The 23,419-nt window shown below is 39.1% G+C and overlaps 1 protein-coding gene across 8 annotated transcripts in view; it reads left to right on the forward strand.

The window, feature by feature from the left end:
• LOC117239206 (obscurin) overlaps nucleotides 1-23,419 on the forward strand; it is a 45,796-nt gene that overhangs the window by 16,083 nt on the left and 6,294 nt on the right. For 2 of the 8 annotated variants that reach the window (XM_033504635.1, XM_033504629.1), the window contains 24 exons: nucleotides 160-269; nucleotides 2,120-2,281; nucleotides 5,445-5,567; nucleotides 5,627-5,797; nucleotides 6,855-6,936; nucleotides 7,024-7,119; nucleotides 10,232-10,324; nucleotides 12,171-12,335; nucleotides 12,429-12,566; nucleotides 12,872-13,346; nucleotides 13,569-13,772; nucleotides 14,011-14,049; nucleotides 14,817-15,062; nucleotides 15,143-15,284; nucleotides 15,371-15,762; nucleotides 15,958-16,862; nucleotides 16,983-17,562; nucleotides 18,202-18,354; nucleotides 18,907-19,011; nucleotides 19,551-20,441; nucleotides 21,166-21,568; nucleotides 22,036-22,219; nucleotides 22,294-22,594; nucleotides 22,718-23,296. In XM_033504635.1, the coding sequence (XP_033360526.1) occupies nucleotides 160-269; nucleotides 2,120-2,281; nucleotides 5,445-5,567; nucleotides 5,627-5,797; nucleotides 6,855-6,936; nucleotides 7,024-7,119; nucleotides 10,232-10,324; nucleotides 12,171-12,335; nucleotides 12,429-12,566; nucleotides 12,872-13,346; nucleotides 13,569-13,772; nucleotides 14,011-14,049; nucleotides 14,817-15,062; nucleotides 15,143-15,284; nucleotides 15,371-15,762; nucleotides 15,958-16,862; nucleotides 16,983-17,562; nucleotides 18,202-18,354; nucleotides 18,907-19,011; nucleotides 19,551-20,441; nucleotides 21,166-21,568; nucleotides 22,036-22,219; nucleotides 22,294-22,594; nucleotides 22,718-23,296 (6,739 nt within the window). The remainder of the gene's footprint in view (nucleotides 1-159; nucleotides 270-2,119; nucleotides 2,282-5,444; nucleotides 5,568-5,626; nucleotides 5,798-6,854; nucleotides 6,937-7,023; nucleotides 7,120-10,231; nucleotides 10,325-12,170; nucleotides 12,336-12,428; nucleotides 12,567-12,871; nucleotides 13,347-13,568; nucleotides 13,773-14,010; nucleotides 14,050-14,816; nucleotides 15,063-15,142; nucleotides 15,285-15,370; nucleotides 15,763-15,957; nucleotides 16,863-16,982; nucleotides 17,563-18,201; nucleotides 18,355-18,906; nucleotides 19,012-19,550; nucleotides 20,442-21,165; nucleotides 21,569-22,035; nucleotides 22,220-22,293; nucleotides 22,595-22,717; nucleotides 23,297-23,419) is intronic. The other 6 variants (XM_033504630.1, XM_033504631.1, XM_033504636.1 and 3 more) reach the window with 6 other exon arrangements.

Consider the following 23,419-nt stretch of genomic DNA (forward strand, 5'->3'; position numbering starts at 1 on the left):
CCAAAAGTTTACTTTCTTTGAAAACAGATATTCTTCGAAACTTCCAAACATTTCATATACCCGAACCACGATGGAACGAACTGTAGGAAACTATAGAACGCGCGACCATTTAGTAGATCGATCATTTAGTAAATTCATTTCGAAATTGCGCTGTTACAGAAATCATCGGACAACTACATCGTGGTGAAGGACTACAAAAGCGAGACCGATGGATTCTCCGTGAACGTCGGCGACATCGTCGAGGCGCTCGAGTACGCCGACCCGGCCAAGTAAGCGAAACCTCCAGCTTCATAAAATCGACGGACAAACAAATTTCTGCGCGATCGTTTCGCTGGCGGAACGTTGACTTCGCGCGAAGTCCGACCGTTCGTTCGCGTTTAAAGTCTATTTCCGTGTACGCAACGTGCGCCCGGGCTGAAAATAATCATCGCCGCATGTCGTATATAGTCTAACGCGTTCAAACGATGCCGATACCGTGTGCTATCTGTCACTTCTACCAAACTCAGTTTACTTTGTTCTAATTAATGGCGAGCGATCCAGTGGCGCGTTGCGAATCAAAGTGGCTGCAATTAACTGCAACGTTGTTACGCTTACAAGCTGCATGTGTTGGATGGAATACCGTCCTTCTTCTTAGTTCAAATGTTCAATCTAAAATTTGTTCATTTTCCAAGACGATTTTTAATGTTAAAATTATATAGCTACATAGGTTGTATAAGTTGTATGAGTTGTTATGAAATAAACTTAAAGTCGAAGAAGAAGTAAGATGATACAAAGAAGATGAGGAAACATTGGATTTCTTCAATTGTTAGAATGGTAGATAGAATATTTGAAGTATAGAAGTGGTCGCATATCATAGTATACGTATCTTTCTTCTTTTCTGTTAATACAACTCACAACTTCAACAAACTCTTCGTCAATCGAGTATCGATGAATCATTTAATCAATATTAGAAGAAAGATAGTTACAATATATTTTCGGATTTCTTTAATATAACTGCCAACTACTAATTCTTAATCGTTACTTGCGAGCAAGAGTGCACCGTTGTTTCCATAAAACTAAATAAACATACACAGTTAAAACGGACTCCAAACTGACTAAGAGCTACTACAATTCTTCTCCCGCGCTTATAATTCTTAAAGAAGAAACTAATATCGCCGACGGAAATTGTTGAGAAAATAAAGAGATCCCCTGACAAAGAATGAAGCGAAATCACATGGTGTTCTGATTGTAAGCTGGAAACGCTGGATGGAAGATTTTCCGGCACAATGCACGATCAAACGTTGCACGTGTGTATTAATAGAAACGCATTCGAATGCTGAAGACACGAGGGAGAAATTAAGGCACGTTCAATTTACGTGTCAAATGTGAAAGATCACTCCGTGGACGTCTCCCCTTTGCTTATTTTCGCGGCGATATTTTTACGCGAAACGCGTTTTCGCCGGTGCGTTTCTCTCGCGTTTATAAAATACGTCGACGAGTGCCTTGGATACGAGGCAAATGGAAAATTTCGGACCCGACGGGTCGCACGACAAGAATAATGCTCGATATAGTCAGGTCGTTGCGATTTTGCATTGTACGCTTCGGCAAATTTACATTTTCCATATCCATATCCATAACTTTTATATACGTCGCAATGTGATATTTTGACAGTCTAAAAATGAACTTTGATTGCGATCCATAACGGTATTTAAAGATTCAGAGAAAATGAATAACAGACAATCCACATCGCCAGAAAGCATAAATATTCGTCTGTAAAAGTATGTAGCCCATAGTGATGTTGCATCGCTTTTCTTCCCCCTCCCCCTCCCTCCAGTCTAAAATAATCAAACTGTTTTTGACAATAGAACACAACGGTGGAAACACGATCTTGAATTGTCTTCGCTTGTACACGCTATAAATACGCTGAGCAAACCAAGTAACAAAGAAACCGCAAATGCCTGACGATCTAAACGAGGTTGAGCCCGTTGCAACGAGATCTTGCTTTTCATTTAACGAACACGCTAATTCGCTTCGGTTAATGGAAAATGATGTTTAGTCTGCATGAAGCTGCAAATAAAATAAGAAAGGGAGCACGATGGACGGGGCTATCTCACTGTGTACACGTTTGAACGTGTTATAGAAAGATCAAGTTGGATCCTGATCTGGAAATCGGTGGCGAGATCGGCGAAATGTTGGACAATTCCGCTGCCTGGCACAAATTGTCGGTTCGACCCCGTCGAAAGTACGCAGATCCCCGTGCTAGAAGCATCCCGAGGTTCTCCTCGGACAGCAGCTTCCAGAGGTAAAGTATCAGCCCTTTGACTGTGTCGTAAGATGACGAAGAATTCAGAATAAACGATTCAGAAAATAATTATCTCTTTATTTCGAGATTTTCTGCATTTCTGATATCAGGTACAGAAAAAATACACGCTTTCGACTTTTTATAGAAAAGAAATATTAATAGTTGTACGATGAAATTGAGTTCTGAGAGAAGGAAAGAGGACACGATGAGATTATAGCTGGAGAAGATCGGTATGAAAAGAAGAAGGAGTTCGTTTCAAACGAATTCTAGAATGATGAAGAAGTGAAACGATTTCTCTCCTTCGAACACGAAGTCGTTCGAATCTTCTCAATTTGTATGTTCAGATCGCTGCAATATCCGGACGAATCGTATATTTAACTACAAAAAAAATTCGACGGTCACAAAGCGCAGGAGAATTTGAATATCTTCGTCGAACAATGAGAGAAATGAATCTAAGAAGACGTTCTATAGAAATCGTCAACTTGAAACAATTCTGCATTGAACTCGGAAGAGCCAAGGACGCGTCATCGCTGTTCCTCAAAGCTGTGTACGAGTGACTGAAATATACGCCAAACAGGTGCAGCCTATTCAGTAAATCACGTTTCTTCAACAGCCACTCAGAAACTAAATGGAGCTGTTGCTTTCACATTTATTGGTACGATCGCCTGATCACCTGGACGAAATAATTTGAATTTACGCGTGACCAACCTCTAAATACAAACGAAAGATCTAAGTTTCCAAATCAAAACCGCGAGTGACAGGCAAATGAAACGCATGGAAAGCGGAAATTTTCCATCGAACAAGAAATATCCAAAGCAAAGGAGCATTTACGTGGACGACTAAATCCGTGCACGAAATTATAGCAACGACAGGTGCTCCGGTCAAATAGTAGCCTCCAAACATTATGTTAACGGTGAAGCCAATGAACTCATCGTATTTCATCCCCTGAGATTACACGGAAACGGTTGTTTAAGTGGTCACGATATTATCAAGCACGAACTGTTTGCTTTTCGTGGGGAAACGCACCCTCTATTACACGAACATTTATTACGCGGATCTTCGACCACCTTTATTGCTCTTTCACTTCGAGATCGTCGATTTCCGCGTTTTATTATTCAGATGTAAATTATCGAAGTTATGAATAGTAAGTTAGCAAGTTAGAAATATTTTTAACTCTTCAAATTCTTTTTATGTCAAAGATTGTCTTATTAGGTTCGTTAGATTCCTGAGAATTCTTGCATTTCATTTTATCTTCGATTTTCTTAATATTTCAAGCTTCCGAAAATTCGAAAAAGATTCGAAACTAGTTTCTAATATTTGTAGACACTTTGAATATTGTTTAAATAGATGTCATAGGTGAAATTTAAAAACCCAAGAATTCTTTGAACCATATATAAGAATCGACAACGATAAGGAGGAGTTAAAAATGGAAGAATACTGTTCTTCGTCTGAAATTGAAACTTCTCAAAAGTAATCGACGATTTTCAAAGATCTAAATTTTCATCTATGTTTCATTTGCAACAAAATAAGGAATATCAATCGGTATTAATACCTACGGTCTCTGTTTTGGTACGTTCGACTGTCATCTACGGATCGCGATGATTTAGGACAACGTTAACGAAGATAAAACGTTTATGAACGTCTCGAAAACCGATGATACGCCTGTAAGGTACTAATGATTGGCTGTCAGCCAGAATAGATTCGAAATCGTGCGACGTGCTTATAAATTATTGGTTAAAAGGGTGTGATCAGTTTGAAAAATACGTCACGTTATATCGTTGACTTAATCTCAAGGATGTTCTATTCAACGAGAACACGAGCATTCGCTTGTCGTGCCACTAATAGCTGTCAGGTTTAAGAAAACACACCATCGATTTGACGTTAAATATTGCATCAAAGTAAATTCCAATTGCATAATGTATAACGCCTGGCTCCACTTGACTGTCAGAAACGCTTGATTCCAACGAAGGCGAAATACCAGCCAGTTCTGAAAATAGGTTCGCGTAAAGGTGAGGTTCAAGCGGAAAGTTTGATTTGCCACTTTGGCATCGGCCTCGTTCAATGGATCGCGAATTATTTACTATCTACTACATCTACCTGACGACGTAAATCGTTTCAGTTGTATCGTTTTGTGAATTTCCCTGCACTTTATAAAATAATAAACCAAACGTCTGTTTCGAAGAGATCGAGTCGACTCAGGGCTCGCTGAAAAGAGTTCTTCCTGTCCAATGTTAGCTACCAATTTTCTTAATATTAACTACCAGTTTTTGAAATATCGAGGAAAATACATTTTTCCTTCCTTAAAAGAAGATATGGGTGAAATATTTTTTTGGAAAACTGCTTTCTGTAAAAGTTCCGTGAAAATTAATGATTGGCAGTTGGAAAAAGTTCATTACCAGAAATTGTTGCGTAGATATAAGATTAGATAAATTAAAAGGTAGATTTTTGCGATAAACAGGAACGTTTGGAAGACTTCCTTATTCCTGCGATAGAAATAGAGGAAGATGCGATTAATTAGAGGAAACTTTGCACAGATCAAAATATACTTCGTTATGTATTGTAAAGAATAGCTAGATGTTAGAAATGTGTGGGTGTTGGAAAGTTAAATTTAAGTTTAATGACTAAGGCGATAGGCCTCTCTGTATGCGTATTCGTCGTTCATTCAGCGGAACGCAAAATTTGTTGGCGGCCTGTTCTATCCATTAAGCCTTGAATTTATCAATACCATTTAAAGCGAACCGATTATACTACCGGCGATGAGAATATGTCTGGACTAAATTTACCTCAAATTCTTGCGAATTAATCGAATGCATATGACATTAAATTTATTCTTTATTAGAAGTAATTAGAATATTGCGATATCAAAAAGCAAAAATATGTAAACCGCATGAACTTGACGTGCCTGGCACAAAATTGTACATCATAGAAAATATCTATTAGATGAAGAATGCCCAAAATTGATACAGAAACAAACTACATTTGGATATCCTTTATTTAGTCGTTTTTTACATCGGAGAACACAGCCGATTAATTTCTAAATTCACCAATAAATTCCGCTGTCGGTAATATATCTTAACTTCTAAATCTAAAGATTTATATTATACCTTAGTATATTAAGAAAGTATACAGGACTATATTCTAAGTAAAGAATTCGTTTCTACAGAGTATATGTTCGTACTGCAGACTCAAGGGAAGGATGGCTGCCCATGTCCATCTTGATGCAAACGGCCCTCAGCGAGGACTCAGCACTTGGACATCGACCGGAAGACTCTCAATATCGACGAGAGTAAGTAATTCTTTCCTCTCTAACAATATCCTTTGTATATCAATGATCGATTTCTCTAGAGCTGTAGTGAAAGAACTGGTGGAAACCGAGGAAGAATTTGGCAGAGATCTTCAACAGGTCGTTGAACGTTACTTGAAACCCCTCGATAATCCGGATGTTCCACGAATCGTACGCGACAACAAAGATATCATCTTCACAAATCTGAAGCAGATTGCCGACTTCCATAATACGTACGTATAATCGATGAACCAGGTTGGCCAAGGGGAGAAATTCACTGCGACACAATCGGATTGAACATTCGTTACAAAGGCCCCACACGAGACACCATCTTTCTCTACAAATTCCATTTGATATATCAAGCTCGTTTTACGTTGCTTTGTTGTTATTTGAGCCGACACAAGTGTTATTCGAGTGTCTACTCGCAAACTATGGCGACAACTCACGACAGACGTTCTTCATTAGAATCAAAGCGAAAAGAAACACATGCACACACAAGACACGTCACGCATGCTCGTCATTAAATCGACATCAAAGACATTATTCTCTCTTTAGCGAAACGATGTGTGAGCAACGTAAGTCTGATAACGATGTGCATACTTTGTGTGATCGTGTGTTTCGTGGCAGTTAATCTTATTGTATGTTTAATTCAGCAAGGTATTGCTTTTTCAAAAGTTTTGAGCACCCTCCTGTCATCGTTTTATGAGCACGCTTCGATTGACTCTGCCAGTGTCAATTCATTCTTCCAAAAGTATATTTCGTTATAAGAATGTGTATTATCATTGAAACACGCGGTATATTCCTTGAATCAACTTCTCAGTAGAGTGCGTCGTTCATAGTCGGAAGATATAAGGAGAGTGATTTCACGCGTGATATTTGCGTCGAGTCCGACGTTTCAGTAGAGTATTTCGTCCATAGTCGGACATTATAAGGAAGAATGATTTCACTGAACGGCCGTCTCTAATCATAGCGTTTCTCGTTAAAGAAAATTCGATTCTTATCCCTACTAGCCCAACTAGAAAATAAAATATGTATTAATTCACTCGTGCCCCGTCCCAATATTAATTAATCATCATTTCACGACCTCCCACTGGACGTAACTTCTCGTGGATTAATCTCAGCATAGAAGAAACTATATTAGCGTAATTAAATCATGGAGGATTAATGGACGTAACTTAATGTTGTTGCACCCTATATGTCGCACTGAAAAAAGAAGCCAAGAAGGGCGCAGCCTTCAGCACGTAGGCATGGTGTGTTTTTAGCGTGAAAATTAATCGGTACCTTACTTAGATCGTTCGGCAGGGTGTTGATCGAGGGTGTTAAGTATTATGCGGATCAGCCACGTATGCTGGGGAAGACTTTTCTGCGATTGGTAAGCTTGAAAATCTTGCTGAAGTATATCTTAATGCGCTGTAAAGACATTTATCGAATTTGATGTTTAAATTATTCGTGGCTCCAGGAAAGGGATTTCGACAAACATGTGGCTTACTGCAGAGACGAACCGGCGGCCCAGGAGTTCCTTCAGATGAACGACGCGGTACGAGATTACTTTGAGGTCAGTCACTTAATTAAAGATTCAGTAAAATATCTCTATAATCTGATGATAAAAGAAACTCAATTATTAAATACGATTCACTGACGCGATTATCGCTAACTCAAGAGCAGAAATTACGAATAACAGACGTGTAAGATGGACTTATTCTACTCATAGTAGAGAGCCGGATGGTAAAAAAGATTTCTGTTCATCGACATCGTAGTTTGGCGTCGCGACGCCAACGTCGATAATAACGTTTGCTCCAAATATAATTTGGTTATGATAATTTTACTGACATGTTCTATAGATAGTTCTACGCATTTTGATAATTTAAGATTACCCTCCATAAGTAAGAACGTAAACTCCTACTATTTATAAAACATCGTTGCGCTGCTCTTGTCACCTTTCATACTTTACTTACTTTTTCCTCTTTCTTTTTTTTAAAGAAAAAGAATTATTTTTTTATAGACCATCTTTGACATAATAAAGGACAACGTAATCGAAATGAGGATCAGAGTTCAAGGATTTTCCATGACTGAAGCACGCGTTTGCATGAATCGGAGAAAATTTCGCAATTACATAACGAGCGGGGGTAAGCGGGCGTCTATCCAGCCCTCGAAATAGCTTGGTTTATTCTTAACGGACAGAACATCTTTCGCTCCTCTTACTTATGCACGATAGACTCGCGGCGAGACGCGTGCCACGAAAAGAAAAGGAAGAAAGTGGCCACGTTATCGGCTGACGACGTCACCGTTGCTGTCATTACACGATGACAGCAGCCAGCGTAATCTCTGCTCGACGAAAAAACGAATCGCACGCCTCGAGTGTCTCAGCTGTACATCGTCGGTCCGATGGATCTTCGAATTGTACTGTATTCTTGTTTCAAGATTTATTAGCATGCCTTTACATTCCTTCTTTTCTTTCTATTTAGATTTCATTTTAATTACATCTGTAGAAATATGAAATTATGTAAACAAATATCTAGATAAGTCTAGATAAAAATGTTTATGAGAGCGAACTTTCACTCTTGATTCGAATTTTAGAACATCGAAAGCTTAATGATTAGCAACAGAAGAAAGTTCTCGTTTTGAAATTAATAAAAGAGCGATGATCCAACACGCAAACGTAGGTGGTACACCACGCATAATGTATTAGAGTATTTTATTATTTCAAGTATGCTGCTCGCTTTTTTCTCGTGATTCGCCCCGTTATTTCTAGAACTTGACTCAAGACCACCGCGAGATTTTCACACTATATAGCTGTCGTATATGAATATCATTTAATGACCCGAAATTAAAATTAGATTGTACGATATTACCTTGCCGAACGTGTCCGATTTCAAAGTGAAACATCTTAGGTGCATTAGGGTTTCTCGTAGCTTACTTGTACTTGTAACACTCGAACTTGTCCACAAGTTTCTCTTTCTGATTTGATTTACCTTTATTACCATCCTAGAAGATATGTTTGAGAAATAAGGAATTATATGTTTATATGTTGATTCATTTTAGAACTAAAACACTCGATGACAAAAGTTTTTCCACTCCGTTCATTTATTTTCATTCTCTGAATTTACGCTTTGATTTTTTAATTTACTATACGAATATGTTCTTCGCAGTATCTAATCTTCACAATGGTAGAAGATTATAATCTTAAATTAGCAAATTTTTTTAATGAGAAGAAAAACAGAAGAGGTTTCTACACACTGAAACATACGTATGCAAGATTGTTTACAGAATTTATAAATAGTAAAACAACGCTCTAAGGACACCGTGGATTTTCCAATTCTGTTTCTTCAAAAACGAAAGGTCGTACAAAGAAATGCATTCCACTTTTCCAATTTAATCTTTCAAAAGGAATTACTGTATGCCAACATCGTTCACTAAACGTCTCTTCCACGCATCAAAAAATCAAGTTGAATCCTCAGAATTCCACGCACAAGTCAATTACGTCAAAAGCAAAGAAGATTCTCTGTCTTCTTCCTAGTTTCTGGAAGAAGATCAGAATAGTGCGTGTGAAGCAAAAGTTCTCGACGATCTATAGAACTGTTCACGTTGTTTTTGTGCGTGGTCAGTCCACGAGTTCGTCCGGTGCGGCGTCTAAGTATAGCCGTGGCTGTATTGGTCTCCCGACTAATGTTTTTCGGTAACCACCGACTGTGGATCCCCCTCGAGGAAGAGGATCGGTGGAAGAGCAGAGACCTGGTCCAGTCTGCGACCAGCCACGGTGTCCTCTTCGAACCAACGACTCGAAACACGAACAACGGTGTTTACCTCCCTTGACCTTCGTTAAGGTGCGTCAGCCCTTCCACAATTTTTCCCTCTACAATTTTTTTCAACGTGGACCTTGCAACTTCTTGATTGGTGAACCACTTTCCTTCGAATACTTACGATTCTATAGGAATTTGATTCTTTGGTGAACAAGATTTTTTATCATTTTTATAGACAAGGTCTTTCCGATTCCTTGAAATATTTTGTGCCTTCAAGATGATTTTTGGAATTACATCGTCTTTTCTTGTAAATGCTTCGATACTGTGAAGATCGATATAGACATTTTCTTACGAAATTCGTTTAATTTAATCGATACAGTGTCAGTGATACATGTGACAGATGATTTACTTGGAATTTTCGATAGTAGGAGACACGTAAGTTATGGAGTTTCGAATAAAGTAGTAAAGGTGCGTGATAACCATCGATAAATTATTAATCAAAAATATTCTTCACCTTGAAGGATGATATATAACTCCTATATCGCTAGATTTGCCTAAGCTGATCGATAGGAAATATAATAGTTGCGTGGAAAATCCAGTCGCATCCAAAAATACGCGTCTCTTCATCCTGGTGTCGAATTACGGCGTCGAACAATTCGGTGTTCTACGATGAGAAACTACAATTGCCAATCTTCGATCGATCTCTTATCTTTTCCCTACTCCACGACGAACGATCTTGAACGAATAATATTTTCAAATTTGGAAAAAATAATATTTTCAACCCTTCACGCCTGTGTTTAAGAATCTTGAACATTTTCAACTTTTTAACGTGTTTAAAATATATAAAAATCTTAGGACAATATTTTTGCGCAACATCTTATTTAAAACGACGTAGAATAAAGTTTGGAAAAATGTAATTATTTACAGGAGCTGAGCCAGACTCTCCGTGACGACAAAAGCCTATCGGAACACTTGAAACTTCCGATACAACGCATAAACGACTACCAGCTCCTGCTCAAGGTAACATTGCTCTTTAACCCGCTTTTTCATCCATTCTTTACGAAATCTCGCGCTGAATGGCGGAAGATTGTTAACGCGGATCCAGATCGAAAATACATTTCAAGGGTGTTATGACAGAAATACAGCATGGCTAGCGTATCTTTTGAAAGCATTCCAGCAGTTTTGCACGAACTTGCACCCGCATCGCTGATTTTCGTACAAAGTTTTCGCTGAAATTCGATAGAACACTCGATGAACGCATGATATCGTTTCGAACATAGTTCGAACACTTAAACGTATTTAAACACGTTTATTAGACGCTCGGCGATAAATTCGACGCTTTTGATAAACTGTCGGGACAATGAAAAATAGCGAGAAACGTTCGTTATACGTTCGTATAGCGTCGTTTTCTATTTTCTCCGTTTTGTTGTAACAGCAGAGAAGAAAGTGAATCACCGAATTCCTACATCGTGTTTCTAGTTTCTCTTTTATTTCATACACGTGTTTCTTGGTTCTATTTTCACTGGAATAAGAAATTGAGAGAGATATAGAGAGGGAGGAAAACTTTTGTATTACGTCGATATCTATAAACGGAAAAATCGACCTACTGGTGACGCGAGACACGACGACCTGTAGAATCCGCACGTGACCTATATCCGCGTCGAAATTTCAATCTGTCAGATAAAATTAGCCCGGCGCTAAAATACTTCCCGATTCGCCTTGAAAACGCATTCCAAACGAATAATTATTATTTCAGACGCTCTTTCTTCAAAAATTTCAATGCCATCTCCGCAAAATAATAAGAAAACGAAAGAAAATAATTAAACTCGGTGGACAACTTTGATCGAGAGGATCGCGTGAAATGGCACGGAAGAATAGATTGCACGTGATCGATAGCGATCGTGTTATTGCTCGTACATATAATCTTGGTTTGTTACCTTAAACCTTTGGCTTAAGCCACAAATTGGTCTGGGCCGGTTGCCCGGAACATAAAGGTGACGAGAGGCGCTGAGGACGTAACGCGACTGAGTTAAACTATTTTTCAAATATCTTCAAACCTGTTCGAGATAGTTCAATGCAGCTTGAGACTTCGTCCGTGGTATTTGTGAGAAGGTAATTCGAACAATTCTATCCGAAATGATCGGAGAATTATTTTGCAAAGATAAATTGTATGAAGAAGACTCTATTTTCATGTTATGTAGTGGCTTACGAAAGTACTTGGACAGTTACCATGAAAACTTTTATACGTATATCGTATGTGTTATGCGGAATATTTTGGAACTTTTTATGCAAAATAATTTTAGATTAGCGCTGTAACGAGACTGTCATACTCGATTAACGCACATAATATATTCATAAAGGATTTCTACAATTGTTGGAACGTTTGGTAAGCTGCCGTATCCGAACACGTCTGCGCTCGAGATCTGCCGAATATTCGATCGACCTGAATGGCATCGTTTCACTTCCATGATACGGTACGCTTGGATATAGATCAAGGGAAGTCACAAAGTTCGTCGTGGTATAGTTGCAATGCCGCAACAGAGCGTTTCGTCGTGGTGTTGGAACGAGTGGGCGCAGTACGGATTTAGCGAGCTAAAAACGGGTCATCTTCACGACGTGTTATCTTTCCCGCCGCCTCTCTGTCATAGAAAAACCGCACGCGAGATCTATCGAACTGAACAAATGGAAAATTAGTCTTCAACCTCGCTCGTGAACTCAATATTATTAATTTCAGTTTGAAACTATGATGTATCTTCGACTCACTTTGCAAATATTTTGATCGGAAAAATTGCAAGTGATAAATAGCATCTGTTTTATATTCGAAAATTTCCAACAAATTTCTGCATGATTTAAATGATGTTTGCAGGAGCTGGTGAAGTATTCGACCCGACTAGGCGAAAACTGCGACGACCTCCAAAAGGCCTTGGAGTTGATGCTAGGTATCCCTCATAGGGCGACAGACAATAAGTTCATAAGCAATATCGAAGGGTATAAAGGAAATATTCACAAACTTGGCAGATTACTCACACACGTCAGTATATTTCAAGTGGACTCTTATTGATCGTGATCATATTAGAGTATATACTTTGATAAATTGCTGTAACATGTGATGTGCGATTGACAGGAGTGGTACACGGTGATTGACAAGGACGGTAAGAGCAAGGAAAGGTATCTGTTCCTCTTTAAGGCTCGTATACTCGTCTGCAAAGTCAGACGAATATCGGAAGACAGATCGGTCTTCGTCCTCAAAGACATTATTCGAGTGAGTATTTACCCTTAGTAATCTTCCTTAATCAGAAACTTCAATGATTATGAAATTACAAGTTATTAAAGGAAAGTTATTAAATCTTGTAAGTATAAATATATATAATAGAATCATTTTTGATGGAAATTAAATAACATGTAAAAAAAATAGAGTAAAATCTCTAGAGTAAAGAAGTTATTGTAATCAATATGGTCTCTATAAAGAAATTATACCCCGGCTAGGGTAATTAACAATAAGAGTGATTATGATAAAGAATCATCCATTATTCTATTTATCTACTTATCATGTAATGCCAATCTCAGTTACCGGAAGTAGAGGTGAAGGACCATCCAGGTGACATACGGTCTTTCGAACTACACAATCCAGCGAGCTCGGCCTACCCCATTACGTTAGTAGCCCATAAGGATCTAGTGAAGGCCTACTGGCTGAAAGAAATTCGACAGTACGCGAGTGACGTAGTGGCACTCGCTGAACACGCTGCAGATGACTTACAACTAACAGAAGTGCCAGAAATCAAGGAGGAAATTAAAGCAAATCCAGGCAGTCCTCAGAAGGCAACAGCAAACCCAGGACCAAAACCTTCAGAGGCTAATCCAGGACCAAAGAAGGCAGAAGCAAACCCAGAACCAGAAAAAGCAAATCCGGGACCAAATCCCGGCGAAAAGAAGAAAGACAATCCAGGAAATCCGGAGAAAGCTAAAGTTGAGGAAGAAGGTGCAGACATGTCTCGAAGATATTCTTCCAGTCGATTCAGCAGCTCTTCGAAAGTTGTCGAAGGTAAAGAACGAGTAGTTTTATTAGATTCATCGAGAAGTTTTTGTTTCTTTAAAAAGAACGGAATAGTTGTAATGAATTGTTTTAAATAAAATTTCTATCAATTCACACATAAGGTTTTAAGCATACAAGGAAAATCTAACTTCAGAAGATTCTAAGCAACTTAACAGTTGAAGTGATTCCTTTGGTTTGATTATTAATAGTTGTTTGTATTTACCTGTGAAGAGTATTCTTCAGTATCCAGTAGCCAGAGTGCGGCATACATGGAATCGTCCATGAGCAGTGCAGTAAGGATGGAGGCGAGCTCCAGTGCTTATCAAACTGGTGGCAGTGCGGTAGAAACCAGGTCGGACACCAAAAAGATCGAGAGTGGTAGTGGAATAGGAAAACCTGCGTTTGTCAAGACTCTCGAGGGATCCAACGTTGAACGTAAGTGATCAGATGTGAAAGTAGATATAGTTGAGATATAGTTAAGAGATGTAGAGTAGTTCGTAATTAAAAAATAAATAACATATAAAGGCTTCAAGAATATGTATAATCGGTACTAGATTTTAAAAATTCACTGGAATACGGTCGATAGATTATCAATGGAGAATGAAAGTATGTGATTACAAGCAAAGGAAGTTTGCTCGAACGGGTGACATAAGATCCATTTTTACTGTTCTAGCGATACCAGAAAATAACGTGGAATTGATACACGCCGTAGGTAAAGTGACACAGAATTTGACTACTTTCTGATCATCCACTGTATTGCACATTTTTTTCTATCAATCTTCTGTCATACTGTATCAAGAATAGTTTCTACTTTGTTCTTCTTCTTGTATTTTTTCTTCTAGCCAGCTGAGTAAAATTGCTTCAACACATTCCACTAGGCGGTTGGTCAAGCTTCAAATTAATCCTAGATGTTGTCTATCATTCACGAAAATACATCACAGACTCACGTTACACTTCACACTTTCATATTTTCCTCTTTTTATATCTTAGAACACTGGCACACTTGACGATTTAACACGATCTGCTTTATTGTCTACATTTTTCAAATAGCTGTTCTTTCTGTGGTTGCTGTATTATCTTCTTTTTTATACGTATCTTATTTTATATAGAAATTTTTTTATATAGGAAAAGCACATTACACACGCAACACGCTTCCGATCATCAGCCAGACAAAATGAAGTATAAATACAAAAATTTGCGAGATACTAAACATTTGTGAGATATTCGATACATCCATTTTGTGAATTTTATAGTAGTTTCCCTCCTCCGTTCTTGCATATGAACGCAACAAGAATTACTTCAGTTCTAGACACTGTTATATCCGATGGGAACCCCTACAATTTGTTTGTATAAAGATCAAGTATTTTTGACTGTACCATATTGTATATACATTTTTCAACTAGATGTACGATAACAATTTACCTTGTGTTTCATTCATCAATACTTTTTAACAATTTTATGAATTATTGCTTTACATAGCTGGAGAAACGACTTCCTTCGAGTGCACTCTATTGCACACCGATGCAACAACAAGAGTGCAATGGCTAAAGGACAACAAACCATTGGATGATAGATTAGCAGATCGTCTAACAGCCTCTGCGACTGGAAAAGCCTTCAAACTTCAACTTCAGAACGTTCTCGAGTCGGATTCTGGCATTTACATCGCTAGAGCTATGAACAGTGAAGGCCAGGCTACTTGCACCGCTCAACTTATTGTACAAAAACGTACGTTTATGACATTTACATGCTATGATAGATAAAGTACCATGTGAAAATTAAAAATTGTTTTTTTTTATTAATTTTAGTGACCCCTGAAGAGAAAAAAGCAAGAGCAGAAGCTAATGCACCAATCTTCTTGGTGCGATTAAAGGACACGGAACTCTTGGAAAATACTTATTTGCGTTTCATGGTGAAAGTGAAAGGAGATCCTAATCCTGAGATGAAATTGTAAGCTCTATTTTGTCAGTTGTAAACAAAGAATGATATTCGAAGAATGTGTTTAGTTTATGTCTTTTAATTTGTTTTTAATACAGCTTCAAAGACGATGTTTTAATCGATGTGAACCATCCACGTGTAAAGATCGTCACCGAACAGGCGGACAAAGGTTTCTACGAGTTAGTAATCGCGGACGTCCAAAAGCAAGACGCTGGCAAATATTCATGCACCGCGAAGAATCGATTTGGAGAAGCTTCCTGCGAGGCGACTGTAACTGTATCGGATGAAAAAATGTTATACCTTCCTGAAGACTTCCTCGAACCTGGCATGGAACCCCAGTTCACCTGGTTACGCGATGGAAAGCCCTTCGACCCAGAAGAACGCTTCAAGGTGCTGTTTAAAGACAACGAAGACACCTTGGCTTTAGTATTCCAGCATGTCAAACCTGAGGATGCTGGTCTTTACACTTGCGTCGCGCAAACCAGTACAGGTAATAATCCATTTTTTGATAATTTCATAGGTTTTTTAGACTCTAAACGTCCATGTTATGTGACACGATCACGACATGATCTTCAAGTGACCAGCTATGCTCCAAAAGATATCTTCAGAAGGCTATAGATGTCATAATAATAATAATATATATGTAGATGACCTGATGTATTAATTTAAGAAACTCAAAACCCAGGTAACATTAGCTGCAGCGCAGAACTAACGGTGCAAGGCGCGGTAAACCAGCTGTTGAAAGATCCAGAAAAGCCAAAACTGTGTTCAGAAGCCAGGCATTCGGAAGTAAGTGCCGGCGGATCTGCCATGTTGGAACTACAAATCAGAGGATATCCAAAACCAGATATCAAATGGAGCAAAAATGGAGAAGAAATCGTTGCTGGTGGAAGATATAAGTACCTTTGGGAGGATGAAGAATCTATGTCCTTGGTGATCAAGAACGTCACTGCCAAGGATGCAGGCACCTACACCATCAAAGCAAAGAACGAATTAGGCGAAGATACCACTCAGATCGAGCTGATCGTGAAGTCTGCGCCAAAAATCACGAAAAAACAAACTGACATGTCTGTGATCATCGGCGAAACGTTGACGATGCTCGTGCAAATCGAAGCCACGCCAGCACCAGAAGTTAAATGGTACAAAGATGGCCAAGAACTACGGGAAGACAGTCGTATAAGTATCATTAAAGAAGGCAACGAAACTTATAAGTTAACAATAAGAAACGCTCGTTTGGACGATTCTGGTTCCTACTCGATTGTTGCACGAAATGAAGTCAATCAGACGACAGAAATTTGGAAGCTGAAAGTATTAAGTCCACCAAAGATCACGAAAGGATTAGGCGAACCACAAATTTTAGATCAAAAAGGCAATCTTACTTTGTCCATAGATGTAGACTCACTGATGCCACCTAATATTAAATGGTACAGGGATGGAGAACTGCTTGTTGAAGACAGTCGCATAAAAATGATTCAGCAGGGCAAGACATTCATTCTAAAGATCACTGGTATAGTAAGCGAGGACGCAGGAGATTACAAGGCGGAAATCTCCTCCGATCATGGAACTGTCACTGATGAAACTGCGATCCAGGTGAATAGAACAGCGTCGCTTTTAAATGATATTAACTATTTTTTAAATAAGAGAAGATTACTATTTTTCATACTTAATTTACGACGCTTAGAATAATCACAATCATTTCTCGTTTTCCAGGTGAATGGTCTTCCACGATTCAAAACAAAAATGTACGACGTCACAGTCAACGAAGGCACGAAGAACATCGAGTTCAAAGTAGAAGTCGGTGGATGCCCAAAACCGAGCGTCCATTGGTATATCGGCGACATGGAGATCACAGAAAAGAAGAAAGACTATGTTCGCACGGAGGAAGGCAATTTCGTCAAGTTAATCATGTCCGAAGTTAAGGCTGAAATGAAAGGAACGTACACTTGCAAATTGAAGAACGAATTTGGTGAAGTCAAAAGCAGTTCTACGTTAATCGTGAACACCAGACCGAAATTGTTGAAGAAGCTCGTCGACCAAAGAATCAACGAAGGCGATACATTGAAACTGATCTTCGAAGTATCCGGTACGCCAGATCCCGAGGTGAAATGGTACAAGGATGGCAAGGAGGTTTCAACGGACGCGAGAATTAAAATTACGAGAGACAGCAAGCGACAGGAAAACTACGATCTGACGGTGACTTTAGTGAAAGGTTCAGACGCAGGCATCTACGAGGTTCGAGCAGAAAACGAGCTAGGCTACGTGACTAGCAAGAGCAAGGTTATGATACTGAGTAAGAATCCAAACAGCTTTTCTTATTCTATAAATAAAATAGGGTTCGATTGTTGCGTTGCTCCGTCGTTCCTGTTCTTTATTCAAGAAAAAGATTCAAAAAGACGATCGGCAAATCCGATCTTATTGACGTTAGAATTTTCCAGAATTAACAGAATTGATGGGGCAGCTCATCAAACACCTTGCGTACCCCTATACAATTTTCATTTTTGAGAAACTTGCCAGCGAATCGTCGTGCGTTCGATTTTCCCCACGTTCAGTAAGTACTTAAGGAAAGGTACGGTTTCATGTTCGGTTTGTTGTTCATACCGATGTGACGAGTATAGTCTCTAAAACACAGAGAGAATAATCTCGCGTCACGAATCCGACACTGACATGAACCTTTTGTTCGCGCCTTTATCCTCTTGTACCTGTCCCCTTATACATGTATCTCACGTTTACCGTGTTTTCTGCTGTTTTTTCTTCTGATAAAACCAAAAAAACCATTCTTACGATGTATTTGTATGTACACCTGTACTACTGTCACTATCGTGCGCTGCCTATTCTATTTCATACGTTTGTAACGAATCTTCATAGAGTTCATCTATGTCCCTTATCACATTGTGTTCTGAAAAAGTCCCAAAATGTATGAATTCTATAGCGAAAACAGAAGAAAGCGTGGAGGAAAAAACGGAAATGAAGAAGGAGACCATCGAAAAGATCAGCGTCGAGGAAGAGGAAACGAAAGCACAGAAAGTCGAGGAGGAGGAGATTGAAACGAAGAAGGAAAGCGCGGAGGAATCCGGATCGGAAGGTAATCACAACGATCGTCGAAACGAAACGATAACAAACGATCGTCGATAACACTGTAACAAAGAGTGTAACAGGGAAAGAATATTTTATATAGTCAGTCTGCTATTGAAACGCTTGAAAGCTCTAAAAATCTGTCTTCTGCAATCGACGCGATGTCGCAAGATTTTGGTAAGACTTTTGAAACGTTCCAAGAGAACGTGTCGCGTTTTTTGGTCGTTCTTTTTCCTTTTTCAATCTATTCAAGGGAGTAGAAAGATAAAAATAGTGCGTTTTGTGTTTGAGTATACATTTAAGACGCAAAGCAAGCGAGCTTCGTTATATCCTCTTTTTTCTGTTAACATCATATACGTATCATATATAGTTTTTTTTTTCCTTTTTCTAATCCATCGAAATCCTTGCGATAGGAGCTTAATTTTGTATCGCTGACACGATCGAAAGGCAAGATATAAAAAGATACGAATAGCCTTGCCGATATGCTAATTGATGTTAAAACGATGGCTGATTAATCGTAGACGTAGAATCGTAGCCCAAAAAACATGTCTGATAAATTCAGGTCGAGTGAAACTGGAGAAACAAAGCGTCCAAGTAATACGGGGCCAGGGTGAAACGATCACGATCTCCGTGGCCTCCACGACGACCCACGAAGCTATACTCACAGGTAAATTTCGCACACGCTGAACAACTACTCGCTATTTACATTCATGTAACCATCGTCGTAAACGGGAATTTTGTGACTGACTTAATTCAGAAAACAATTAAAACAAAAATTACGATACTAAGTAACAATTATTTTGACAAACTTAATCTTCTGCAGCTTCTGAACGATTCATATAAACATATTGAGAAGCAAAGATTCTATTTCATTTCCTATGTACTATAAGAATATCCAAACAAATGATGTAGCTTGAATATTTACCATTCTCGTTTACCACAAAAATTTCTATAAGCGATTCAATTTCGAATAAAATCTTCCACGTCAGTCACAAAATTCGTACACACGAGAGCATAAAATAACGCCACACCGACCAGAGATTTCACGAGCCTCGATCAAAGTGAAACTGCTTTCGAGTGGCTATAGCTCCTCTACAGATCAGAGGAGACAGATCGTCGCGAAAGTCGTCGAGTAGCACGGATCGTCTCTGCTCTCTAGTAGGTAGTAGTCAAAAGAGCTGTTGTGACCAGTCCAAGCGTTCACAGGTCCCGACGAGAGCCACACGATCAGCAAGATGACCGCGACAAAGGTCGAGTGCCAGGAAACGAACACGGACGGTCCTGGCGTCGAAGAGATTGCCACCTATAGCTACAGCGTGCAAGAAGAATCCGTCCAGAAACCACAGAACGGCGTGTTAATCGAGGAATTCTCGGAGAACAGCGAGGATAACAGGTCGAGACTTCAGGTAAACCGTGGTGTGTCGATCGTTTCTGTTTCGGATGACGAGTCGACTCTGAAGGCGATTTCAAGAGACGTCAGCACCGAGGACGTGATGCAGTGCGCTGAATTATCCGAAGACGTGAAGTTGACGAATGGATCCTACGAAGAGTTCAATGGTAACGGCCGTCTGCCTGATGAAAAGGTCCTAGACGACGCGAAACCCTACAGAGCTTCGTTAATCACGGAAACCATCATGGAGGAACGGTCTCTAGAAGAGTTACCATCCGAGAAATTGACACAGGAAAACGTAAAGCTACCCCGATCCGCTGTCCTTGAGAACGGTGGTTCTTTCAGGAAGATGTCCTCCGTGGAGCTAGAGCAACCACAGACTCCTACGATCGAGGAAAGCAAGTTGATGAAGCAAAAGATCGAACGAGTGAATTCGACCGCGGAGAAAGTTGTCGAGACGAACGTGGAAGAGCGTCGAGGATCTGTACAAAATGGACTTTCGAGACAGAGCTCGAAAATAGAGAGAATGGATTCGACGGAATCGAAGAAAATGTTGGAAAGATCGGTATCAAGGGAGAGCGCGTTGAAGGCTGCTCAAAGCGGTGATGAAGAGGTCGACGAAGAGCTCGAGGCTCTTCTAGATCGCGTTAAACGGCAGCGCAGCGTTTTGGACGATATCCTTGAAAAAGAATCCTCCAGAGACTCAGGTACGACCGGATTGCTCCATCGGCTGCTCGAACGCATCCGTTTTGGCAGATCGACAGAGTCTAAGATCGAATATTCGCAGCGTTCTTCTGGCATTCTTTTTACACGCTTCCAGCATTGTTCCTGTGTTTTCCTTGTTTGTCTCTGTGTAATCTCTTTCAAGCTTTGTGTTAATCATATCGAATCATCATATGTATGTTGCCTTTGCATGTGAACACCTGACGAAGCGCGTAACAAAGTTTAATCCTTCTCGAGAATCATTTGATATCATTTTTTATTGTTTCATTTTACCGTTTATATTCTTCGTTGCACTAAAATTATGATACAAGAGGAAGCATTAAATTTTGTCGGCGCTTCTATACTCAGTCCAGACACTTACCGCTTATACAGTGCAAGAATAATCAGTCGAACTTGGCTGGAACTGGGTACTTTTCGTTTTCATCAAGGTAAGCAATTAGAAAAAGTACTAGACAATTTCAAATTATAAATACAACAAAATTAAATTAATTAAATTAAATTAAAATAAAAATTAATTTAATTAATACAAAAAATTGTCTGGTATTTTAGATTTAAAAATGTATAAAATAACAATGCAGCACGTGGCGCAAACGCAAGGACGCACTAGATGCACGGCAAAAACGAAAACGAACTTTTAGATCTGACCATCCAGAATCTAGTCTTCAATTGCTGGCGAAAAGCATTCTAATCTTGGTATTTCCCAATTAGCGCCTCCTCACATCATCGAAGCGACCCTCAGCGATAAAACGATCTACGAAACCCAGACGGTCGTGTTCAGTATCAGAGCGACGAGTTTACCAAGGGCCGATGGAAAATGGTTCAAGAATGGGAAACCTCTTCGAAGCGGAGAACGCATCAGAATCACCAGTGCTGGAGAACTTTTTACTTTGGAACTTCAAAAGGCCATTCTCGAAGACGAAGGAGTGTACACATGCACGTTCACGAACAAACTAGGCGAAGTTATGGTCGAAGGATATTTGACTGTTGAAACTGTGGACGAACTTCGAAGACCCAAGTTTACTGAACCTTTGAATGACGTGGATGTGGCCAAAGGAAAGACCGGACAGTTTCAGGCTACGTTCACTGCTGATCCTGTTGCTGACACAACATGGTATATTTCATCATTGATCTTTTAACAGTTTTTAAACTTTTGTATTGGTTCTTTAAATATTATCTGTGATTTGTTAGTGTTATTCACGGTACTATTCATACATTATTTATCAGTACTATTTGTAATATTACTTATTTTATCCCTATTTCCTTTGCTATTGCTTCACAATTGGGATATTGGGTACGTCATTGATTATAAGTCATAAATTATCTTTAGCGACACTATATTAAATAATAAATTCAAAGAACACATAACATAAATGCACTTTGTCCCAAAAAATGAAATAAATATAGAAACATGTGTATTTATTCAGAAAATATTGTGACGAATTTTCAGACCTTTATGAGTACATGTCATGATATATTATAATGTTAGAAGCATGCAATTCCTACTATTAAGACTTCATTACCACATTCCATCAAACAGCCATATAACTTTTTATAAATTCATGTCATTCGTTTAAAAAGGTACTTCAAGGGTGAAGAAATCCCACATGACGACATGCGACTAAAGTTCACCACGCAGAACAAGCCAGCAAATGACAATCTAACCAGTACTACAGTCACTTTGAGCGTGCCAAAATGCTCGAAAGAAGACACTGGAGAATACACGCTGAAACTGAAGAACAAATACGGCGAAGCTGAAGCTAGCGTTAGTATAAATTCAACATCATAAAGAAGACTCGTTTTAGCTGAAGATATATAAATATTTGTTTCTGTAATCAGGCTTTCTTACATCTCCTTCTGCATCCTGAAATTGAAGAATTGAAAGACGTTGTCGCGTCCGTTGGAGACTCATTTACATGGGAGGCCATCGTTAAAGGAAATCCAAAACCTGATATCACGTGGACCAAGGATGGTACAGTCCTAGAGAAAGGAGATAAATACGATTTCGAGGAGGATAGAAGGAACAACAAGTTCAAACTTATTATTAAAGACGTGGAAGTCGAAGACAAGGGAACTTATCATCTTACAGCTAAGAATTATCTGGGTGAAGCGACTGGACAAGCAACCCTAACTCCACACAGTGAGTATACAAATTTATCTATGTATATACTGTTGGCTACTGTTCTATGTTAACTGTTCGAAAAGATTATCTTCGCCATTGTGTCGGGAGAAAGAATTTTTAATTATACAATTCGATTTTCAGCCGAGGCACCAACCTTCCTCAAGAATTTGGCCAATATAGAGTGCAAAGATCGCACAGATTTAGAACTGAAAGTTCGCGTAACCGGTGTCCCCAAGCCAAAGCTAACCTGGCTAAAAGATGGTGAAGTGATCAAAGAAGATGATCGACACAAAATTACTACACACGTAGATGGCATCGTGGACAGCACTTATTCCATCGCGACATTTTCTATAGACGATGTTGGAAAGATCAAATGCCGGGCTACTAACGTCGATGGATGCGCACAAACTGGTTGTAATTTGACGATGCAATTGATCTCTCCTAGCTTTATTCATCTTCTGCCTAAAACAAAAGAAGTGGACGAGGGTGATTGTCTGGAGCTTAAAGCGAAGATCGATGGTAGCCCTGTACCTGATGTAGCTTGGTATAAAGATGGAGAGAAGATCGTTCCTGATGAACACATGAAGATTGAGACACTTCCGGATGGTAGCACCAAATTGACGATCGATTGCGTGAAACCGACAGACTGTGGAGCTTATAAACTCGTGATGTCCAATTCTACTGGCGAACAGTCTTCGTTGTGTGCCGTGGCTATTAAACGTGAGTGACGTTTTACGATTAGATGAAAAATCAAATTAGGGATTAATTCAAAGTTAAATAATTAAATTCATAATTAAATCTTTTGGAAATTCCTTTATATTAAATATTGATGAGGAAATGAAA

Source organism: Bombus vosnesenskii, unplaced genomic scaffold (assembly GCF_011952255.1).
Source record: "Bombus vosnesenskii isolate JDL3184/JDL3185 unplaced genomic scaffold, Bvos_JDL3184-5_v1.1 scf7180000013888, whole genome shotgun sequence".
NCBI lineage: Eukaryota > Metazoa > Arthropoda > Insecta > Hymenoptera > Apidae > Bombus > Bombus vosnesenskii.